This window comes from Phodopus roborovskii, unplaced genomic scaffold (assembly GCF_943737965.1).
Source record: "Phodopus roborovskii unplaced genomic scaffold, PHOROB, whole genome shotgun sequence".
Classification (NCBI taxonomy): Eukaryota; Metazoa; Chordata; class Mammalia; order Rodentia; family Cricetidae; genus Phodopus; species Phodopus roborovskii.
Genome location: NW_026126546.1, coordinates 8,430,065 through 8,452,198, shown reverse-complemented (window position 1 = coordinate 8,452,198; position 22,134 = coordinate 8,430,065). Strand labels below are relative to the sequence as shown.

Here is a 22,134-nt window from a genome sequence, read left to right as displayed (position 1 = left end):
GTCTTTTGTCTGTGAATCTAGTACACACATGTCTTTTGTCTGTGAATCTAGTACACACATGTCTTTTGTCTGTGAATCTAGTACACACATGTCTTTTGTCTACTAGTTGCACTTGGCTGAAAAAAAACTAGGTTTTGCTGAGGCACATACTGAAACCTGTAGAGATGGATATATTTTTCAGAACTAATGTTCTCTCCAGAGCTACCTGATAGTGCCGCTGTTTGTCACTAAGACGCTAATAACTAGGAGTTGAACACGCACACAGGGAGAAAGAACCTCCCCCACACCCACAGAGCTGCCTTTAGCCAAGATTCCTGGAGTGTCTGAGATTGTTTTCCACTTAGGAGATATCCAGAGTGGAACAAAAGGCCCCCAAGAGCTGTTCCAGAGAAAGAGGGCAAAGGTCCTGCATGGCCAATGACATCATGGTTTACAGGACTATCCAGTCAAGGGGTAGAAACAGGACAGGAAAAGACCTCCAGGGCACTGCCCAGCAGGTATGGCCTGGGGGGGGGGGTGTGGCTCTCATTTCAGCCTCTGGAATAACACCAAGTCCTCAGCCTTACTTAGCATAGAGCACCCCCAGCAAAGCCAGAAGGGAAGCCACAGGTCTCCCATCCTATGAAGCAATGTCTCAGAAAAGTGCCTTCTGGCCCCTTATGTGACAATTGCTTAAGTCTGCCCATGTGGGCAGAGCTAAGTGTCTGGCTCGTTCTGTCCCTCCCAAAGAGAGGAAACCATATTCAGAGAGAGGGTGAAATGGCCACTGGGCATGAAGCCCATCTACTGCTCATTTAGCATGCACAATGGAACGGGAAGCAGAGTGGACAGTGGTTCCCAGAAGCAATGGCTCAGCCTCCTCTCAGCACTCAAGTCTCTCACCAAGGAGCTCACTAGAAGTAGGTTGAGTAACTGGAGACAGAGAAGACCCTGGGAGCCCTCAGAGCCTTTCTCCTACCATTCAGCCTTCCAACAATAGATGCTCCTTATAGGGTGGAGTGGCTTTAGTGGGCAATCTCCAGGGAGGCAGGCTTCAGAGGGTGCAGGTCAGCCCCAGACCTCTCACCATACCCAACACCTTAGCTGGTTGCATCTTGGCAGGTGTAAATCTGTGTGTAATTGAATCTACAGAAGGTTACCGTCTCCTCCTGTCCCTCATCAAGACCTGATTGACCCATGAGGAATCTACCATGAGTTGGCCCTGTGGGTTTCTAGGCTTGAGAAAAGGTTGCCCTGGTGACTGTCATTGTGGCTGAACAGGGATGGTGTCCTGGCTCTGCCTCCCCTCAGTGTCCATGGAGCCTCCTTATTGAGTCCCTAGAGCCTGTTCGTGGTCCCAGGGCTCAGAGCAGTTTCCAGACTCCATGAGGTCATTCTCAGAGAGACCTGTGCTATCTTTGTGTCCGCGGTCCTGTCAGGCCCCAGCTGTGGTAGCACTGGCCCAGAATGCAGCCAGAGTGCATGGGGACTCTGGCCCTCAGTGAAACAGTCAGTCCAGCCTTTCCCCTAACTACTCAGTAAAGCTTCCCAGGGGGCATCACAAGAGGCTTTTCCCAAAGAGCGGGGAACCTCACTCTCTCCCTCTGATTTCCTCCTCTTGCCACCCACTAATTGTTACCCTAGAGCCATCTGCATCTCCTCTACAACTGCATTCCTTTGGGTTCAACCTCAGCTTCCCAGGCCCATGCCTCTTCCCCTCTGGACTTGCTCAGGGGTCAGCACCTTTGACAGGAGACCCTCTGGAAGCATTGGGGTATCCTACTCCAATTTTATGAGTTCTGCAGAACCCTCAGAGTTCTCTCCCTTCTGGAAAGCCACACCCTTCCATTCTAAGCATGTCGCTGTTTTCTTTCTTCTGTCTTTCTTAAATTCTTATTCATTGGTATTTTGACCACTTAGAATAGCTCCCTAATTTTTAAAAACCAGCTTCTGGGCTTGGCATGACTAGCCAGGACTGGCCGTCACACTGAGGACCTTGGTTTCTTTTCCTGTTACTATGATGAAATACTAACAAAAGCAGTTGGGCATGGTGGTGCCGCCCTTTAACCCCAGCACTTGGGAGGCAGAGGCAGGCAGATCTCTGAGTTCAAGGCCAGCCTGGTCTACTGAATAAGTTTCAGGGTGGCCAGGACTACAAAGTGAAACCCTGTCTCAAAAAGAGAGGGGGACGGAGGGGGAGGAAAGGAGGAAAGAAGAAAGGGAGGGAGGGAGGGAGGGAGGGAGGGAGGGAGGGAGGGAGGGAGGAAGGAGAAAAATACTAACAAAAGCAACTTCAGGGAGCAAGTGTTTATTTCGTCTCACAGTCATGTGGGGAGGTGAAGGTGGCAGGAGCCTGAAGTAGCTGAGCATATCAGATCCACAGTTAGTAGCACAAAGGGGTGAATGCTTGCTAGTGCTCAGTCTTTCTCCGTCATGTGCTTTTTCATTTTAATTGATTTCCATTTATTGTATTGTGAGCATGGGTCCTGCCATTCACATGACACAGCCCGGGGAACTCCACAGCCTTCTGTGATACTGTCTTCCTAACCAACCGGCTCTGGGCAGAGCCCGCTGAGAAACTAGACGCCCTCCCAGCTTGGCTAAGGGTGTTCAGAGACCTGCTTTGTGACCCGAGCCCTTCCTGTGGGTCACTCCACCCACAGCATGGCTGTGGGGCTCTGGTGACTGCCTTGAAACCCTGGGTTAGGGCAGAGAAGGCGGAGGCTAGGGTTAAGTGGTGACCTGAACTGGGCTTACCAAGGCCACAGATCACTTGGGTGGCAAGAGGTCTGAGATGAACTAACCCTACCTCCCAAATCCTCGCTATTCAACTCAGAACCCTTGAAGACTTCCTGTTGATATGGGTAAGGGTCCTGCATTCATTTCAGCCAACAGCCAAACTGGAACTCAGAGGTTGTGGATAATGTGACTGTTGTTTGTTTGTTTTAGGACTCTGCTTAAAAGATGGCCTACTATGGAAAATGCATTGAGATTGTAATAGAACAACTTGATAAATTTAAGCCTGAGAAGGACAGCCCTGAGCAGTTCCTGGACACAGCTTCTACCTCCTTACAGCAGGTAGGATTGGGGTAGCCACTGGGGTTCCTGGGAGACCACATCAGTGACCTGGCATTTCACTTACCAGAGAACACCATGAAATCCATTCCTTCCTGTGGGGAGAAGTATGAGGCAAGGTACTCTTATCAGAGGGCTGGTGGGCCTTCCCTAGGCACCCTACCCCTTTGCCATGAGAGGTGCTCAGCATCCAGATTGCACACCAGACTTGGTCCTAACTAGAGCTACACAACTCCCATCTTGCATTATGAGAGGCAGCCTCAGTTCCCACATAGGAAAAGCTGCGAAGGTGTGGACAGCATCAATGAGGGAGGCAGGGACTCGTCTGTGGGCCCAGCTCATGGTGGATTGTGCTTAGCTGATGAGGACTTTGGTAGAGTCTGGGCCCTACTAAGTGCCTTGGGCCCTACTAAGTGCCTCTGCCTAGTGCTTGTCCCCTCCCCTGGGCCCCACTTGAGTCTTCAAGCACTGCCACAGCATGCCTGAGGCTGGGAAAATTTTTACAGAATGTAGCTCTCAAGGTTCTGGGAGGTGAGTCATTCAAGATAGAAGCAGCAGTGTATCCCACTGCAGAAGGTGAGAGAGAGGCAGACAGGCAGAGTGTGTCCCTGGAATGCTCAGCCTGAGCCTGTCACATGGCAGCTGCACTTCCAGATGAATTTTGGATGGTTAAATCTCCAAAGCACACCCCTCTGCCAAGCAGACTTGCCACCCTGTCTATTGGCAGCTCCAGACTCTGCCCAGGTTGTCATCCTATACACCAGTGCTGCAACTTTTGATTGACTCTCTGGGCGCTACCTGCCTTGAGTTTCCTTCCCTCCCTGCCTCTGGCTTCTCCTCCTCAAGATACTCAGAAGTCCCCCAACCTGCTAATAGGTCCAGTTCCTCCACCCACCGCAGACCTCTCTCCCCGGCCCTAGACTCTGGTGCCCAATGGTAAGCAGCACATGTGTCTAAGTAGCATGGTCTAGAGGGCGTATGTCCTCTTCGTTCCCACGAGCACCCACAAACCCACAAACAGCTCATCTCAGCAGCCCAAGCTCAGTCACCACGAACTGTGTCCCTGCCTGAGGCACCGGTCCCCACACCCCACCTCAGCCCTGGTGTGGCCCTCATCCTATTCACTGGCCTCGGTCAGAGCGAGCGCTGTCACTCTTTCCTGCCCTCCCCACAGAAGTTATCCTCCCTGCAGAGCCTCTCGGCTCCCCTGTGCCCTCCCTCTTCTCCCACCCACCCTCACCGATGCTCCTCTAGCCATACTGCCTCCCTGGTGCTTTTTGAACAGTCTCTTTGTCCCTCCCACTATCCTTGCCCCTCTCCCCTACCCAGTTGGAACATCCAGCGTGCTCCCTGGGCTGCTAAGTCACTCAGGCCCTTGATAGAAGAAGGGCCCTTTCTTTCCTGTGAGGCAGAGAGGAGTCAGTGTCCTTACGCTTTGATGACCATTACAGAAAACTGAGTTTTATTTCTCATAATTAGTTTGAGGCACTTCTCCTTCTAGCAACCAATAGATTAATGGTAAGTGAGTCCTGCTTGCCACTTGGAAAATCACAAAGTCATGACCATCTGTGTGCCTTCCCATGAGAAGCCTAGCACTCTGATGCTGCTCAGAAAGTTGGCAGCAGTGGATGGAGCGGACATACCCAGGAAGCTGATCTCCACCTCAGGCACAGAAATATCTCCTGATTCAGATGTTGGTCCTTTCAGGTTCTTCCAAAGTCCCTCTGAAGCCAACATGGATTGGGCCCCTCGGTACTGACCCAGTTTGAACAACACACTTTCATCTCCAGCTGTCAGAAACTTGCTGTAATATACAGACTGTCGGGTCAAAGCTGGAGATGCCACCTGCCAGAAAATTACACAACCCCTAGACCACTAGGCAGAGGCTGACAGAGGCTTCAGGGCAGGGCCTGTGGTGGGCAGAATGCATACCCTAAGTGTATGGCTTTTTTTCCCCCCCTGAGACAGGTTTTCTTTGTATTGTTTTGGAACTAGCTAGCTCTGTAGACCAGAGTGTGGATCCAGCTGCAGTAGCCTGGGTTCACCCAGGCCAACTTGGCTGGGCCTTGGAGAAGGGACAGGAGTAAAGGGATTTACTAAGCTGTGAAGTCCCCTGGCCTGGGTACCAGGCAGCTCTGGAGGTCTAGCCTGTGGTCTCTGTCTCCCTCCATAATCAGTTACCAACCCTTTGGAGCAAGCATAAAGCCACTGACACATTGATCTGGGGCTGAGTTTTGTGGGTGGACTCAGGTGGGCTCAGTCCCTGGATACCACCTTGGCTTTCCCTGTGCTCAGAAGCTCCCTGCCTGGCAAGAACAGAATATGCTTAGATACTCAGGGAATCCACCTCGGGCTAGGAACAAAGGGGAGGACAACATGGGCTCCACAGGCAAGCCAGGTAGCTAAGCAGTAAGGAAGAGTCTGACTTTGAGGAGCAGCAGATGCCTGGAAGCAGGATAGGGCTTCCTGGGCAGAGGGACCCACCAAGATGAGACCCCAGGAGCACAAGGCCCTTACTTGTGACTGAGAGTGAGTAGACAGGAAGCCCAGCAAGGCCTATGTGCCTAACCTTCAGACCTGGCTACTCAGCCTACAAGGCTAGCCCATGGGAAAGTTGGCTGTGAGTAGAAAAAGATCAGAGCAGAGCCTACACTGCACAAGTGGGAATGAGCATAAAAAGATCCTGCAGGGCAGGACTAACAGGAAAAGAATAGGCAGTTGAATAGCTCTGGGGTAAGCAACCAGAAGAAAGGGAGAAGTTAATGGAGCTTGTACAAGAGTTTAGGTGAGAGGTGACTGGAGAGAGATGGCTCAGTGGTTAAGAGCACTGGCTGCTCTTCCAAAGGACCCAAATTCAATTCTCAACACCCACATGGCAGCTCACAACCATCTGTAACTTCGTTCCATGGGATCTGATGCTCTCTTATGGCCTCTTTGAGCACTGTATGCATGAACATGGTGTACAGACATATAGACAAGCAAAACACACACACACACACACACACACACACATAAAACATTTTTTTAAAAAAAATAGTTGGGTGGTGGTGGCAGAGGCAAGCAGATCTCTATGAGTTTGAGGCCAACCTGGTCTACAGAGTGAGTTCTAGGACAGCCAAGGCTACACAGAGAAACCTTGTCTCACAAAAGGAAGGAAAGGAGGGAGGGAGGAGAGAGAGGAAGGAAAGAAGGAAGGAAACAAGATAGTAAACACATTAAACAGAAAGTGTTAAACAGGAAGTATGCTCCACATTAATATTTATTAAAATGCCCAAAGTTTTCCATGACTTCAGCAAGAGTGTCCCTTCAGTAACAGTTCCAGAACTGAAACAAAGAGTAGCATTTGATTTTCCCTAAGAACCTTCCAGGAGGCTTGGCTTACATCTAGTAAATTATAAGTAAAGATTGTAAAAAGTACATATAAGTGAGAATACATTGCACATATTAATACAAAAGTTTTGCTATGGTGTAAAGATGGTTTCCCCATCAAACCTCATGCTGAAGCTGGATTTTTCAGGACCTCAGTGTTTGAAATGAGGTAGAGAGACATGTTTCAATCCCTGGAGGGCTCAAGAATGAATGTGCGTTCTTGTCTGGCCTTTGCAAGAGAGTAGGTTGTTACAAAGCAAGGTTAGCTCTTGTGTTTCGTTTCTGTACACATGCCTGGTGCCCTCCTCTCCTCTACTGTGTATGAAGCAGCATGAAGCCCTTTCTGGAATGCTGGCACCATTCTCTTGGACTCCAAGAACTATAAGGAATTTTGAAGAGGAGGCACGATGGTTAACCATCATCAACCTGACTGGATTTGGAATCATCTAGGAAACAGAGCTCATTGCCTCCAGTTATCTGGACTGAAAACAGATCAAGGAGGACAAGAGGAGAAACAGAAAGGACACTTGGGATATCAGGCAGAAGACTGAGTGCTGGGAACAGGGGTCAATCTCAAGAGGCCAATGGCAGAGCCCTTGGTGTGAACATATCCTGGACTCTGAGTGAGGAGGCCAAGCAGACAGCCAGGTAGAGGGTAGAGGGTCCTGGAGTATAGGGAAAGGTATAGGCTGGTGAGGGGACATTTCAGGCCCAGAATATACTCAGCCTGAAGTTGGACCAGGACACCAGAGGTACTTGTGGATAATGGAGAAACAAACACAAGGTGTTTGTGTGTGGAAAGGTTGAAAGGCCAAGGATTGCAGCAGAGCTGAAAACGATGGTGACCAGAAGAAATATTGTAGCCTGATGTATTCCAGACTGGGACTCCACCTGGAACCTTGTGTTGAGAGCCTTGGGGAGGTTGGAGGAGTATTGGGTAGCCCAGTCCCTCCAGAGCTATCCCTGCAGGGAACCTCGCCTGGCGTTGCTGCCACCGTCTGTAGAACAGGCACATCTTAGTGGCTGTAGGTATCAGGGAAGATGAGGCAAAGCATGTCCCTTTGCATATTCTGTTTTTCCTGCTAGTGTTTTATTAACAAGCTGTCTCAGGAATGCCTTTTCAGGCTTTTCCTAGTTCTGGGAAGCAAGGACAGGACCAGAATTGACACTCACAGGGAAACCAAGTCATGACTTGGGATGTGTCCTGGGCCTTGCAGGCTCTTCTATTACCCTGTTATTTTTTTTAACATAAAAACAATTGAGGCCAGGTGGTGGTGGTGGTGGTACACACCTTTAATCACAGCACTCGGGAGGCAGAGGCAGGCAGATCTCTGTGAGTTCAAGTCCAGCCTGGTCTACAGAGAGAGTTTCAGGACAGGCTCCAAAGCTACACAGAGAAACCCCGTCTTGAAAACCAAACTCATAATAGGGCTGGCAAGATGGCCTGGTGGGTGAAGGTGCTTATAGTGTCAAGCCTGATGACTTGAGTTTGATACCCAGGACACACATGGTGGGAGATCCAATTCCTGGGTGTCTTCTGACCTCCACATGCATGTCACGCCATGTATGCCTACACACGGGTGTGGACATATGCATGCACACACACAAAATAAGTAATTTAAAAACTCAAAACATTGAGATACCAGTGTTTATTGGTAGAGGTGTGTGTGGCTCAGGTAGAGTACATTCCTAAATGTTCATCTCTAGTACTACAAAATAAAATGGTAAAAGAGATACTTTTTCTTAAATGGATGCCATGGAAACTCGGATTTTTTTTTTTTCTTTTGTTTTTGTTGTTGTTTTCGAGACAGGAGCTTCTCTAGCTAGCCTGGAACTCATTCTGTAGACCAGGCTAACCTTGAACTCAGAAATCCATCTGCCTGTGCCTCCCAAGTGCTGGGATTAAAAGTGTGTGCAGTCTTTCTGGAAGGTTCTTTGACAGAGGCAGGGCCTGTTAAAAGGGGTGGCCAGCTGGGGGAAACAGTTACTGGTTTTGAAGTTATTAGAGAAGTGCGGGAGCAGAAAAGCAGAGAGGAGAGGAGATGCATTCGACGGCCACCAAAGTGATACCTATTGTTTCACTGTGGGCCGCGCCATTTTGCCATCCCCTTGTAAATCTTAGCCTGGCATCATTTTAATGGCTGTATCATACTGGTCTGCCGGATGGAGCAATGATACTTGGCCTGTTAGTCCCTGCTTTTGGACCCTTGTTTCTGTTTTCCCTGCTACCCAGACCTCTCCCCCTGACATGTGCACATGAACATTCCCTGTGTTCTGGAAGAATTCCTTAAGTTCCCAGAAGCACACTTACTCTGTTAAAGGGTCATGGAAATAAAACTCTCGAAACTGATTTTCGAGAAAATTGCTTTCCGGAAAGGCTCAGCAGCAAATGTCCCACAAAGTTTCTCAGTACTGTGCTGGCACCAGCAGACACCATTTTCCTTCCCCATCAAAACTTAATTACTTTTCAAACCTTAATTTGAAAACATTAATTACCTTTTTAAATAATTAATATATGTCACACACGGGTCATACTATCACTTGGATCTGAATTGTCCCCCAAAGGCTCCTGTGTTGAAGGTCTCACTCTCAGAGCAGGGCAATTGGGAAGTGGCTGGGTCCCGTGGGCTCTGACTTTGGCAATGGTCAGCTTCGTTGATGAAATCATAACTTGATAGCATTATTCAGAGCAGCCTCCTCTGCTTCCTGCCGCCATGAGATGATGAACAGCTCCCTTCTGATCTGCCGTAGCGCTCTACTTTACTATGGGCCAGAAAGCAATGGAGCCAGCTACCTATGGACTACAGCCTCTGAAACCATGAGCCAAATTCATCTTTTCTACCTGTAAACTGGTTTGTTTGGGTTTTTTTTTTTTTTTTTAGTTCATTTACTTTTATTTTATGTGCATTAGTGTTTTGCCTGCAGGTATGTCTGTGTGAAAGCATCAGATCTTGAAGTTACAGACACTTGTGAGTAGTGTGTTGGTGCTGGGACATGAACACAGGTTTAGTGGAAGAGTAGTCAGTGCTCTTAATTGCTGAGCCATCTCTCCGGCCCACTGTAAACTGTTTTTGTCAGATTTTTTTTTTTAATCACAGTAATTTCAGAAATTCAGAGTCTATATCTCTATCTATCTCAATGTATCTCTTTCTCTCATCCCCCCCCCACCCCAACCAGAACAGGGCCACCCTAACTATCCCTGGCTGACCTGGAACTCAGGTAAACCAAATGGCCTTGAACTCAGCCTGCCTCTGCCCCAAGTGCCTGGATTAAAGGCATGTACCACAATGCCTGGCCAAGGGAATAGAATTCTTACTGCTACCTAGGAGCTCCCATCCTGCTTTTTATTCTGGACAAGCTCTCATAGACCTCCCTTGATCATACAGCATTCTTTTGGATAATGTTTTATTCTTCATTTAAAACTCTTTATACGAATTTGTTTTTAAGTCATTGTGGTAAGATGCACATGACATAAATTTTGAGCATTTTACTCTTTTCAGGTGACACAAAGCACACTCACAGGACTGTGTGGCCATCACTTCCATCATCTCCATAACCCTCTAATCTGCCCGACTTGGACCTCTATCCCCAGCTGCCTGGCTCCCCATACTCCTCTGTCACTTGCTTGCCATTCTTCTTTCTGTCTCTGTGGATTTACCTATCTTCATATAGGAGAATATCTGCACAATGCTTGTCCTTAGTGTTTCTGTCTCTGCACCCACCTTGTCCTCATTCACCCTGGGGGTCCTGCCTTTCCGATCACTGTGGTCACTGCCCACTGCTCTAGGAGAACTGAACTAACTGGCCTCTGTTCGGCCATGGGGCAGTGTCTATCCCTTACCTCTGTCCTTGATCTCCTAGCCCTTGAGAGCTCTCTCCTGGCATTCTTTTACAGGTTCTGAGTCCCCAGAAGCTTGCCTTTGTCTTGGAGGTTCTGTCTGGCTGCCTTGAATACCGGAAGTTACTGACTATCGTGGTGGATGCCTTCTATGTACGGGATGGTCGGCTCTGCCTTTGGGCTGACTACAGCCTCTTTGAGGGTGGGTATTTCCACTATCCACATATCCTTGAGGCCTAGGCCTGCCCACTCCAGATGGGGACGAGAGAGGAAGCTAGCCACAGACACTTGACAGGTTGACTTGAAAGAGGCCAACCAGCATGCAAACTTTAGGACACAGAAGGCAACTACTCATGCTTCTGCCTTAGCTCTTTCTCTCGCTTGAATCTCAGGTGCCCATAAGTATGCATCCCAGGCTAGATATATTTTATCATTTCTATATTTTCTCATGGAGAAACTGAAACTTGGGTCTTGAGAGGAGGCATGCAGCCTCTGGACTCCCAGCCAATTATCTAGAAGAGAATGTCCCTGAGGGAAGATTGGGCCAAATGGCACACCTGTAGCCTCTGAATCCCTTGCCACTTATCAGGAAGAGAATTCCCCTGAGGGCAGGTTGGGCTAAATGACATACCTCTTGTAGTCTGTTTGTGGCCCTAACCCTGACATCTGTGGAAAGAATAGGCATGTGCTAGCCTGGATCATCCAGGGAGGGATTAAATATGAGAGCCACCTCTGACCACTGTCTGCATTCAGAGAGCATGGTGACTGTTGTGGACAGTGGCTGGTGCCCAGCACACTGGTAGGCTGAAACAGGTGGCTGGTGCCAGGTACAAAGCCAGGCTGACCCTCACTGTCTGCTCAGGGGCAGAACCAGCAGCCTCATCAGAGAAGACACTGTACCCAAAGGCTCAGAGTGACTCAGCTCACGAAATCAACAAAACTGAATATGATATAGCTTTTGCCCAGAGAAATCCTGGGATTTCTGAGAATTGACCAAATGCAGTGTAACGTGTGTGGAAGCTAAAAGCCCCAAGTGGCTGGTTCTGCAGTCACTGAGCATGGAGTGGTACTTGCCGTATGGACCTGTCCTTGTGTGCCCTGGCAGAATAAGGTGTCTGCAAGACTCTCTGCAGCTGCAGAATCCTCCCAAGGTCACACACAGAGCCCTTTTGCAGGGCGGCGGGGCATGCCTCATACCATGCTCTCTCTTCAGTTATCTGCTACCTGGCCATGTTCCAGCTGGATGAGCTCGGCTTCCAGCTCTTCTGCAGCATCATCAAGTCCCAGCCTGTGGGTAAGACGTGCAAGGTGAGCCCCTGCGCCCACCCCCACTGCAGGACCATGGCTGACCGGAGCCACATATGCATGTGACCAACCCTACGTTTCATCCTCTAGCTAGAGAAACCGGCAGGCCCGACTTCTCTCTGGGTAATACCATCCGTATAGGACAATGTTCTCTGTCTCAGGGCAGTCTGACTGAATGGCTTTCCAACCTGCACATACCCCCTGATGGATAAGCAATCAGAATTATCTTAAGCAAGGGCTTCATTTTTATGACAAAGAAGTAAAGATCGATGGCATCTTCTGAGTGATGCTTTGGGACTGCCCTGGCCAATTCTACACTCAGCATGACCTGTACTTGGCTCAGGCTTTGCTGCCTTGTGCTGGAATCCATAATGACTATTGAGCAAACATCCACCTTGCCTCCTACACTGGGTCCCGCAGTGCTGACTCAACAGATGCTTGGGGTGCAGATCACATACTGCTCTCAGGATATAAACAGTAACCCCAGGCCAGGACCCTGATCACACTGACCAGCCTAGGGAGCTCTGTAGACTCCTGACAACAGCCCACAAAACACACTCGTGAGGCAGGCCTTATGGCCTGTAATCCCAACAGCTTGGAAGGCTGAGATAGGGGAGCTAGCCTGAGTCTCTGTCTCAGGGTTAAAGAGGTGGGGGGGGGGGCGGGGAGAGAAAGGCTGAGGCTAAAGCTCAACTTAGACTATTCCCGTAGCCTGTGTGGTGTCCAAAGAAAAAGAAAAGTCCAGGAACCAAAGCTGCAGAGATCAAACGATGGCCTGCACAAGGTCTCCCTTGTCTACTCCATACTCCACACCCCACTGGGTGATTCTTGTTCCTGCCAGGTAAAGATGGAGAGCCAGCTGTTGGCAACAGCTGCTGTTGCTGTCTTAGCTGCTGCTGCTTCAATCAGGAGTGGCGTGGCTATAAAGCATCCCAGGCCCGGGTTGCCTGGAAGGCAGTTTAAGTCTATGCCCTCCACAGGGGACGCTGCCCATTGCCCCGGGACTGCAGGTGGAAGAGCTAGAAGCTCCAGAGACCCCACACTTATATACTATGAACCTTCCAGACGGTCCAAGTCTACTTTCTCTTTTTTATATAGAATCTCACTATGTAGGCTATCTGGAACTCAATTATATAGCCCAGGCTGGCCGGCCTCAAATTCACAGAGATCCTCCTATCTCTGCCTTCCAGTTATTGGCGTTGAAGACATAAGCCACAATGCCAGCCAGTGATCCACTTTTTTTTTTAAAAATTTTCTGATTTTTATTCATTCTGTTTCATTTAATACATTTTGGAAAAAGTGGGTTTTCTGAAATGCTCTTTTATTTTTTTATTTTATTTAATTTTATATAACAAAGTCCAATTAAATGAAGACAAACATTTATACACAGTATTTGGGAATTTGGGCGTCGTTCTTTCCAAGCTACTTCCTGCTGGTAAGGGGCGCTGTCTTGGGGGGGATTCGAAGAAGATTCAGATATCCTGGCTGTAGTCTGCAGGGCTGTTTTGTCCAGCTGTTTTGAATGTAGGATTAGCTTGTACTGTTTCAGGCGGTCTGGCGTGATCAAACCTCATTAGTCTGGAAGGAATCCACATCTTTTCATTTTCTGTGGAAACAAAAATAGAAATCCTTTTCCCCAGTAACTTGTCCTTCAACTTAAATTTTGGAGTCAAAGCATTTTTTTAATTTAATTTATTGTTTTACATGTCGATCCCAGTTCCCTCTCCTTCCCTCCCTCCCCCCAGGCCTCCCTCCCTCCTTCCCTCCCTTTTACCCTCTCTGCCCTCTCACATGCACTCTAAACACCCTCCCCTCACATCAGTGATCCACTTTTATTATTTTTAATCGTATGTACTGTCACTGTGAAGATATAAGCACATGTCAGTGCCCTCAGAGTCCAAGAAGAGACCATTGGTGCCCTGGAGTTGAAGTTATAGGCAGTTGTAAGCCACTGGATTTGGGTGCTGGGACGTGAACTCTGGTCTTTTGTAAGAGCGGTACATGCTCTTAACCAGTGAGCCATCTCTCTAGGCCTACCCCCAAATCACAGAGATCCCCACTCCCACTCTAACAGGGTCTCTAATAGCTCTGTCCCACCACATCCCAGTGAGAATGGGGGCCTTGACCCTGCGGAGATGCTGATTTGAGGGTATGGGGAGGAGTGGGGAAATAGGAAAAAAAACGTGATAGGATGTTCCCAAACAGGATTGGACCAGCACAAAGGAGGAGGACCCCAGAGGCCAGCCACAGAGGCCAGCTTCCCCTTCAGGTGCTGAGTGAAAGCTGAGGGATTAGGAAGTGGGTGATGGGGTAAGACACTGGCCGTGGGTGAGGGCTGAGAAGGTGGCAGGCCGCAGAGGTAAGTGAGGAAAGTGGGCAGGCAGGCTGCCAAGTGGGGAACCATGGAAAGCTCTGGAACCTTGGTTCTCAACCTACCTTTGTTTTCATTGCTACTTCACAACTGTAATTTTGCTTCTGTTATGAATTGTAATATAAATATATGATTGCAGAATGGTCTTAAGAGACCCCTGTGAATAGATTATTCAACGCCACCCCCAAAGGGGTCATGACCCACAGGTTGAGAAATGCTGCTCTAGAAGGAGGCCTTGGTAGCTTCTGTTTGGAACAGGGTTGCAGGCCACAAGGAAGCTGGAGGCTTGTGAGGTTGACGCTGATGAGGACAGTAGTCACACTGGAAAGCAAAGTGACCAGAGGCCATGAATGGTCATAGTCTTGTTCACCATTGTCCTCCCAGCTGGCCATGCACTTCCAAGGTCACCTCCCAAATACATTTCCTGTTTCCAAGTAGCAGTTGTGAGTCTTGCATCACTACAGAGATCTCTGGGCTCTGACATGTGGTCCTTGGATCCTGCAAACAGGATAAGGGTGTAAATGTAGCCCCAGGACCACTGGCTGTCCCTTTCGATTGGTTTTGGAGACTGCCTTGGTCCCAGGGCTGAGATCAGACACCCACTGTGAATGGTTGAGACCCACCTTCCCAGGTCTGAGAGCTTTCCCAGCCCTCCCCACTTCTGTTACAGGTCACAGAAGATGGCATTATTACACTCCCATAATTACAGGTGCCCCTGGAATGGGGCAGGGTGGGTAGCAGGCAATTCTCCATGTGTCCCTGTAGCTCCTTACCCAGGAGCGGATCACCAGGCCTTCCAGGCCTAGAAGCTGGATGAATGCCCGTCTGCAGCTGGTGTGACTAGTGAACATTGCAGACTGTTCTGGCCCCCATTGAGGGGTACTGGGGCAGCAGAGGGTAGTGTCTGAGTCGAAGCTGAGCTGCTTAGGGGCTTTTCTACCTCAGTTCCTCAGGTTTTTCTTTAACCCCTTGAACCTGTGCTCATGGATCAAGGACGAGTGGAGCCTCATCTATGAAATGGCCCACGTGAAGGAGAATTGGATTGACCCTCTAATGAGGTGGGTCAGCTGTGGCGGGGCATTGGGTGTCTGAAAATTGTCTTGTGCCCACCCTGGGTGCCTCAGAGGGTGGGTGGCCTTCTCGTTCCCATCCTGCTCATAGAAACTCTAGGAGAGGCCAGCCAGGTCATGTTCCAGGTTAGGGGGAGAGGTTAGAAATGCAATGAATCTACCTATCACAGCCTGAGGCAAGGATAGCAAGATATGTATGGATCTCCTACATTCCTCTCCTCTGAGAGGACTGGGGGATCATCGTGTCTTCCTGGAGACAGGCAGATAGGCTGGACCCAAGTAGACAGCTTATGGACTAGCTGTGTGTAGGAGGCTTTGGCTCCACAGTGTGGTTTCTCAGAGCTACTCCTTTGCCAAGGAGAATTCTCCTGTCCCGACTGCTCCCCACTGTTGGCAGTGAGCTGTGTGCTATTTCCACACTTAACACAGCCCTCCCTGGGACCAGCCTCAGCCCAAGCCTACAGCTACTTCCCCTGGAGGCTGAGTCCAGGCACAGCCTTATGAGAGCCCTTTGCTGTTAGCCCTCGTGGTAGCCTCACTCCCTCTGAGTAGTCCTGATTCTAGGGATGAGGCAGAAACTATTTCAAGCCATGCATCTACCCTTGATGAGTCCCACGGGAGGAAACACTGAACGGGATGATATTGAGGGCCTAGGTCGACTCATGGTATGGAGAAAGGGAGATTCCTAGACCTCTGGGCCACCTATCAGGACCTTGAGCCTGAGTGCAAGGACAGTTGGATGTCCCTTAGGGGGATGTGGCCCTCACCCCACTCAACACCCACAGTTCCCTCCACCTGTTCCCAACAGTGTTACTCCAGAACATTCCTTTCCCATTGTCAGCTTCTTTCCCCTATTCCCAGCTACCTCCATGAGTACCACATTAGCTTCCATGAGTGCCCATATTAGCTTCACAGCCCAGTTCCTGCTCATCTTTAGAGAGCTCCACATCCCTGCGGTGGGGGTGTTTCAATCTCCCAGCTCCCCTGTACCGTGGGCCTCAGTTTCCTCATCTGTCCAAAGGGAAACTTAACACGTGGACTGAAAGTGTGGCTGAACTGTACCCTCAAGTTGATAAAGAAAAGTCACATCACCCTAAAGGACAATCAAGCACTTGGGGTCCTTTGGATCCCAGGGGCCAGCTTCTTGGTGACCTGTTTAGGATGTGACTCTAGGGCCTTCTACACTTTTGCCTTCAAGATGGCAGCCAGAGGTGCAGGAGCTGATCAAGGAACTGGAGGGAGTGCCAGCAGATCAAATGCCTCTCTTGAAGACCAAGGCCAAGGTCACAGAGCCCAAGGAATTCAATCTGACTGTTCCAAGGCCCCGTGCCATTACAATGCCTGAGCCCGTACCCACCATGGCCAAGGCAAAACCTGTGAGTTGGACATTTGTGGTGGGCACATGTCTACACCACCAGGATGTTCAGGCTGGGGGAAGAGACTGTGGGGGTCATTGGGTAGCTGGGATCCACCAGGGTCAAGGGTGTACTGGACCACCCAGGAGCATTCAGTGACCCACAATGCACCCCCACACCCCACATACCCCTACACACCTCTATAGAGAGCAAAGTTGGCCGACCCAGAGCCTACCACATTCTGAAACCAATTAGGAGGTGCTAAGTAATACTGTCTGGCCATGGGTTTAGACCTGTCTGGATTATGCTTGGAGTTCACTATTAGCCATGGCACCCACCATCCCCATTAGATAGCACACTTGAAAGTCACAATGTAGATGCTTTTCAGGCTTTATCAGGAGTGTCTGCCGGAGCCCCAGAAATGCCTGGCCCCTACTTAGGGAGGCTCATATCTGTCTCCTCTGCTGAGAGCGTCTCTATCTCTGATTTTATCAGTGAGTATGCTTTGAACTGCAAGTAACAGAAAACTGCAGCTCAATTGGCTTAAACAACAGACCACTACTATTAAAGTAGAAATAGCCTTAAGATATAGTTTGATCAGGGTTCCAGCTGTTTCTCTGTAACTGCCTCTCCTCTATAAGTGAATTTCATCTTTAGACTAACTTAATGTCATTTTAGTTTCTTTAAAAAAAAAATGTAAATCCATGTCTTGTGTCTACTGTGTCTACATTGTACATTGTCTAGGACAGGAAAGAATATATAGGGACAGAAACTACTCAGAAAAGTCTGCTTGGTCCAGGCCTCATGCCTGCTTGAACCAGTCATTGGCTTTCTGAGTGCTAAGTCCTGCCTAGACTATGGATTCCCACAAGCATTGGCAATGGATTCAGCCTCCTAGGTCAGTCTGGTCCTTATAGAATGAAGGACTGTAGAGGGGTGAGATTGGGGGGGGGTCCCTGGTGGACCCACATCTCACCCTACTTCATCCATTTTTCAGGTATCACTGAAAAATCTCTCATTCCAGAAGCTTTTCATGAGGCCTGGGCTCCCCTGGGTCCCCCACCCAGTTTTCTTTTTCTTGACCCATCTTTTCTCCATAGTGTGGAGTATTGTTTACAACTTGTGGATCTACTCATTGCCTGGCTCTCCATCCATTTTATTCATGCTGTATTTCCAACACAGGTGGTGAAGTCGTGGCGTGGAGAAGACATTCAGTACATTCTTGTAGGATGAATAGATGGATGAGTAGATAGATAGGGGGATAGATGAATAAATGGCTATATGGGTAGTGGATAGATGATGAATAATCATATGGGTGGATGGGTAGATAGGTTACTGGGACTTTGTTGCTAAGCAACTCCACAGTTTCCCCATCTGTAGGATCTCTTTTGTTTCTGGCACCAACTCCTCAAGAATTAATCCAGCTGGTCACCTCTCTTCCTGTTTGTTCTGTTTGACTGAGGGACAGTTCTGCTTGTCCCCTCACTGTGGCATAGTGGGCCTTGCCTGAGCTCACTTCTGTATTCACAAAGCCAGTGTCTAACACCCTCCATGCTCTGACCCGTGGCCAGGACTCCCTTTCACCTACTGGGCTGATGAGCTATGGGTGCCTGAGTCATAAACAGTGAGACAAAATACACACTAGCCCTGGGCAGTGTCCTTCCATCCCCAGGTTAGACAGCAGATAGGAGGTTGCAATGCAATGCAGGGGTGGGGGTATAATCTTTCCAGTATGGACTCAGAGCATAGAGGATTTGGACAGAAGCAAGCTCAGGAAAGGTCTACAATGTCATGGTGAGGGGACAAGCAGAACTGTCCCTCGGGCAAGCAGGACAAACAGAGTATGTGAAGTGACACAGTCAGGTGGGCTGCAACCAACATAGTTGTCAGGAAGAAAGAAGTCAAGAAAAAAACAGGCACTCACTCGGTAGAACTTTTTGAAGTAGGCAGACAAGACTAGAGATGGCTCTGGGTGTGAGAGACACAGCCAAAAGGCCTTGGTGAAAAAGAGCACAGGGTCCTCAGTAAGGGTCCAGGGGCAGGGCAGCTGAGGGATATGAGAGCTTTAGGTTTAGAGGAGCTGGGTTGGACATGCCTTTGAAACATGCAGAGGTTTAGAGAGAGGTTCAGGAATCTAGGCTCAAGGGTGACCAGACTGGCCCCTCGCCTGTCCCCTGATGGACACAGCTCCTCTAGGGACATTGAGAGTCTCCTATGACTGAACTCAGAAGCCAGACCAAAGTCTTATCTTAAGGTCCCTTTCAGGCAGCTTACTTTAAAAAAAAAATAATAATGTATAACACTCTCTGACCCCTCTACCAACCCCTCCTGCCTAAGAGCTAGCTCCCCGTGTCTACCCCATCGCATATTTGACTCTAAACCCCATGCGTGCTGCTGGTCTGACCTTCTACACTGTGGGTCACTAACCACAGACTTGCCCTTCTGCCGTTCCACCAGGTCCCTCAGAGCACCTACCAGGAGCCCAGGGAGCAGCAGCTTCTGCAAATGATCAAAAGATACAACCGACGGAAGGCTGAGGTGGCCATGTGCGACCCTTGTCTCCCTAGAGACCCCATTGGGCTGTTAAGAGCAGAGGGAGGGGAGGAGGTTGGGGGCCTTAGGCATACCACATGCATTCTTACACCCCCCACACACACACACACACTGGCCTGAGGGCCCTGGGCTGTGGCTGGTGTGGGAAGAACAGCATGACATCATGGCAGGAGCTGTTGCTGAGAGCGAACATGGAAGAGCTACAGTGCGCTATGCCCCGACTGCGCAGGGATCCACAAGCAGAGGTAATAATGGCCAGCCTCTGAGGCAAGCCCAGTCTTCATGGTAGCATTGTTCTTTATGCCATAAAATTCTTCCTTCTGGTGCTGAGGATGTAGCTCAGTTGGTAGAGTGTCGCCTGGTATTCATGAAGCCGTGGGTTTCATCCCCAGCACCACATAAACCAGGTTTGGTGCCACAAGCCTGTAACCCCAGGACGACAGAGGGATCAGTATTTCAGGTCATCCTTGCCTTGCAGCCTCATGTGCTACAGCGTACTTGTGGAGGTCAAAGGACAGCTTGCAGAAATTGCTTCTCTTCCACCATATGGGCCCCAGGGATTGAAGTCAGGACATCAGGCTCAGCAGCAAGTGCCTTCACCCACTGATCCATCTCCCAAAAACCACATAGAAAGACTGGGTGTGGTGATGCCCACCTTCAATCCCAGCACTCAGGAGGCACAGGCAGGCAGATCTCTGTGAGTTCCAGGACAGCTAGAGCTGTTACACAGAGAAACACTGTCTCAAAAAGCCAATAAATAAATAAACTAGAGTGACTAGGGACCAATACAAAGGAGTTCTGTCTTCCAGAGAAACTCACTGAGGAGTGGGGTGGCTGATCTACACGGGTTCTAAGAGCTGAGTGGTCCCAGGGCTATGTATTCCAGGCAGCAGCACGCTTGGGAGTGTGATGGCTGCCTTTATGGACTATTCCTCCATATGGCGCTTAAGGCCTCTGCAACTTTTCCTCTACAGCAAGAGGCATGGGGCAGGCATTCAGCCCAAGAAAAGGGAATGGGAACAGCCCTGGGGGGGAGAGCAGAGGGAAAGGACACCGATGCTGAGGAAGCCAGCAATCTTATTTGTCGACTACTGTCCCTGGGCCTAGCAGACTCTTTCCCTTCCTTGTTGCTGCCCAGGAGGTCGAGCACCCCAGCACGGCTTAGAGTGCAGTGGAAGACAGAATGCCATCCTGAGGGGCCAGGGTAGGCACATGTGGATGGGTGGCTAGAGAGAGGACAGAGGGGAGCAGGTGACTCTCCAGACTACCTCTGCCTGGTTTACAGGACTTCAAGAAGCATCAGCGGCTTCAGACTCCACCCCGAATACGAAGGACTCCAAATCTGACTTTCTACAAGGTGAGGGCCTCCCGGCCCATCAGGCCTCTTCTCGGGACTTCCCACCTGCCTGACCTAAGTAAGGCCAGAGAGTGGGAGCAGGGGGGGCCAAGGGCCCCACAGAGAGCTTCACTCTGGAAGCAGAGAGAAGCACCTAGGTGGGGGATGAATCGGAAGGCTTGATAGCTGATAGCAGGACACTTGCATCTGAGATACCGACCATCCATTCCTCCCCTCCGCCACAGCCTAACAACTTCCCGGTCAAGCTGAACACAGCCACCATCCTTCGAGAAGGCGCCTTATACCAGCGGCAGGTGGAGAAGGAGCTGCAGAGGTGAGAGGCAGATGGCATTATCTAATTCTGTCCCTTCCCCCCTCAAGGGTGTTTACCCTCAAGAAAAAAGCCTAGAGTAAGAGCCTGCATCAGGCAGCTAAGCAGAGAGGAGGGGGAGGCTCTGAATTCATTGAGGAAAATGCAAGCAAGGCCAGAGCAGGGCACAATGGTCCATATACTAATCTTCGCTCTCGGGAGGATGATGTGGGAGGAGGGAGAGTTCTAGGCCAGCTTGGGCTACAGAAAGATGTTGTCTCAAAATAAGCAAGCAAAACCCATTTCAGTTTCTCCTGAGTTCTCAGCAACACATTTCTCTCCACAAGTCAGCAAAGCTTACAGTGGACAGAAGCTCAGCACCCTCTGAAGAGAGCACCAACCTGCTTGGGTTTGGGGCTGCATCCCTAAGACCTCTCCCTGGAGATGCTAACTGCAGTTCCTAGCTGCTTTCCCTGTGCCTATGGAATATAAATCAGGTTTCAGGTCCCCTCCTGGGGACAGCTCACAGAAACTCAGGGGCACACTTACGTACATCTACTACTTTTTTGTAAAAGATATTATGACCGCTACTGATGGAGAGACGCATACAGCCCATAGCCAGTGGGCGCCTCCCAACTCTACCAAGGTGCACACCCACTAAGACTACCTGCTGAACTGTGCAAAAGCTCACACGAATCTTGGCATTTGCATTTTGTCCAGACCTCAGAGGTGTGGTAGACTACAACGCTGACCAAGAGGAATCCACTTAATTGCCATCGCTCTGCCCTCCACCCCCACCCCAGCACTCAATATCAGCTTTGTCTTGGACTTTCTGGTGACTTGCTACCTAGGGATGGCCAGCTAGAGTCAAACAGACAGCCAAAGACCAAGTCCAGACCTGACAGCCTCACAGCCCACACCCCATCTTTGAACATGCATCCCTCACAGGGAAGTTATAGGTGACCCAGAAGATGTTGTCCTATTACTGCTCTCCAGTTCTGTCATAAAAGTCTCTCAGGACTTTCGGGCTTCTATTAGGTCAGTTCCAAAAGTAGGAGTGGCTCAGCTCACATCGCCTCTCTCCTCCAGGGTGAGATGTAATTGGGGTAGGTGTTGTAATTTTAAAAAGCAGCTCAAGAGAGAGAGAGATGCCATGCCACAGAGTTCAAGAGGAGTGTTTTTTGTTTGTTTGTTTGGTTGGTTGGTTGGTTTTTATTAAGGGAAAGGGGAGGGGGGACCAGCCTCTAGGTATAGGAACAGCAGAAGAGAGGAAAGAGAGGCCTGAGGAAGGGAGGCGGGATGGAGGAAGGGAGGCGGGATGGAGGAAGGGAGGCGGGATGGAGGAAGGGAGGCGGGATGGAGGAAGGGAGGCGGGATGGAGGAAGGGAGGTGGGATGGAGGAAGGGAGGCGGGATGGAGGAAGGGAGGGTGGGAGAGAGGAAGAAAGGAGAAGAGGGGGAGGGGAGAGAGGGAGGGAAAGAGAGGAGAAAGGAACAAATAGAGAGAAGGAGAGAGAGGGATGGAGGTGGCAGGGCCCTTTTAAAGGGAACATAGTGAGTGTGCACAGGTGGAG

At 49.8% G+C, this 22,134-nt stretch overlaps 1 protein-coding gene across 1 annotated transcript in view; it reads left to right on the top strand.

Annotated features, from left to right (window-relative positions):
• Positions 1 to 377: 377 nt before the first annotated feature.
• Cfap99 (cilia and flagella associated protein 99) overlaps positions 378 to 22,134 on the top strand; it is a 40,483-nt gene continuing 18,726 nt past the window's right edge. Inside the window, exons 1-10 of the mRNA XM_051200354.1 lie at positions 378 to 497; positions 2,929 to 3,057; positions 10,319 to 10,463; positions 11,475 to 11,569; positions 14,883 to 14,995; positions 16,206 to 16,383; positions 18,820 to 18,900; positions 19,086 to 19,160; positions 20,201 to 20,272; positions 20,497 to 20,585. Coding sequence (XP_051056311.1) covers positions 2,944 to 3,057; positions 10,319 to 10,463; positions 11,475 to 11,569; positions 14,883 to 14,995; positions 16,206 to 16,383; positions 18,820 to 18,900; positions 19,086 to 19,160; positions 20,201 to 20,272; positions 20,497 to 20,585 — 962 coding nt within the window. The 5' untranslated portion in view covers positions 378 to 497; positions 2,929 to 2,943. The remainder of the gene's footprint in view (positions 498 to 2,928; positions 3,058 to 10,318; positions 10,464 to 11,474; positions 11,570 to 14,882; positions 14,996 to 16,205; positions 16,384 to 18,819; positions 18,901 to 19,085; positions 19,161 to 20,200; positions 20,273 to 20,496; positions 20,586 to 22,134) is intronic.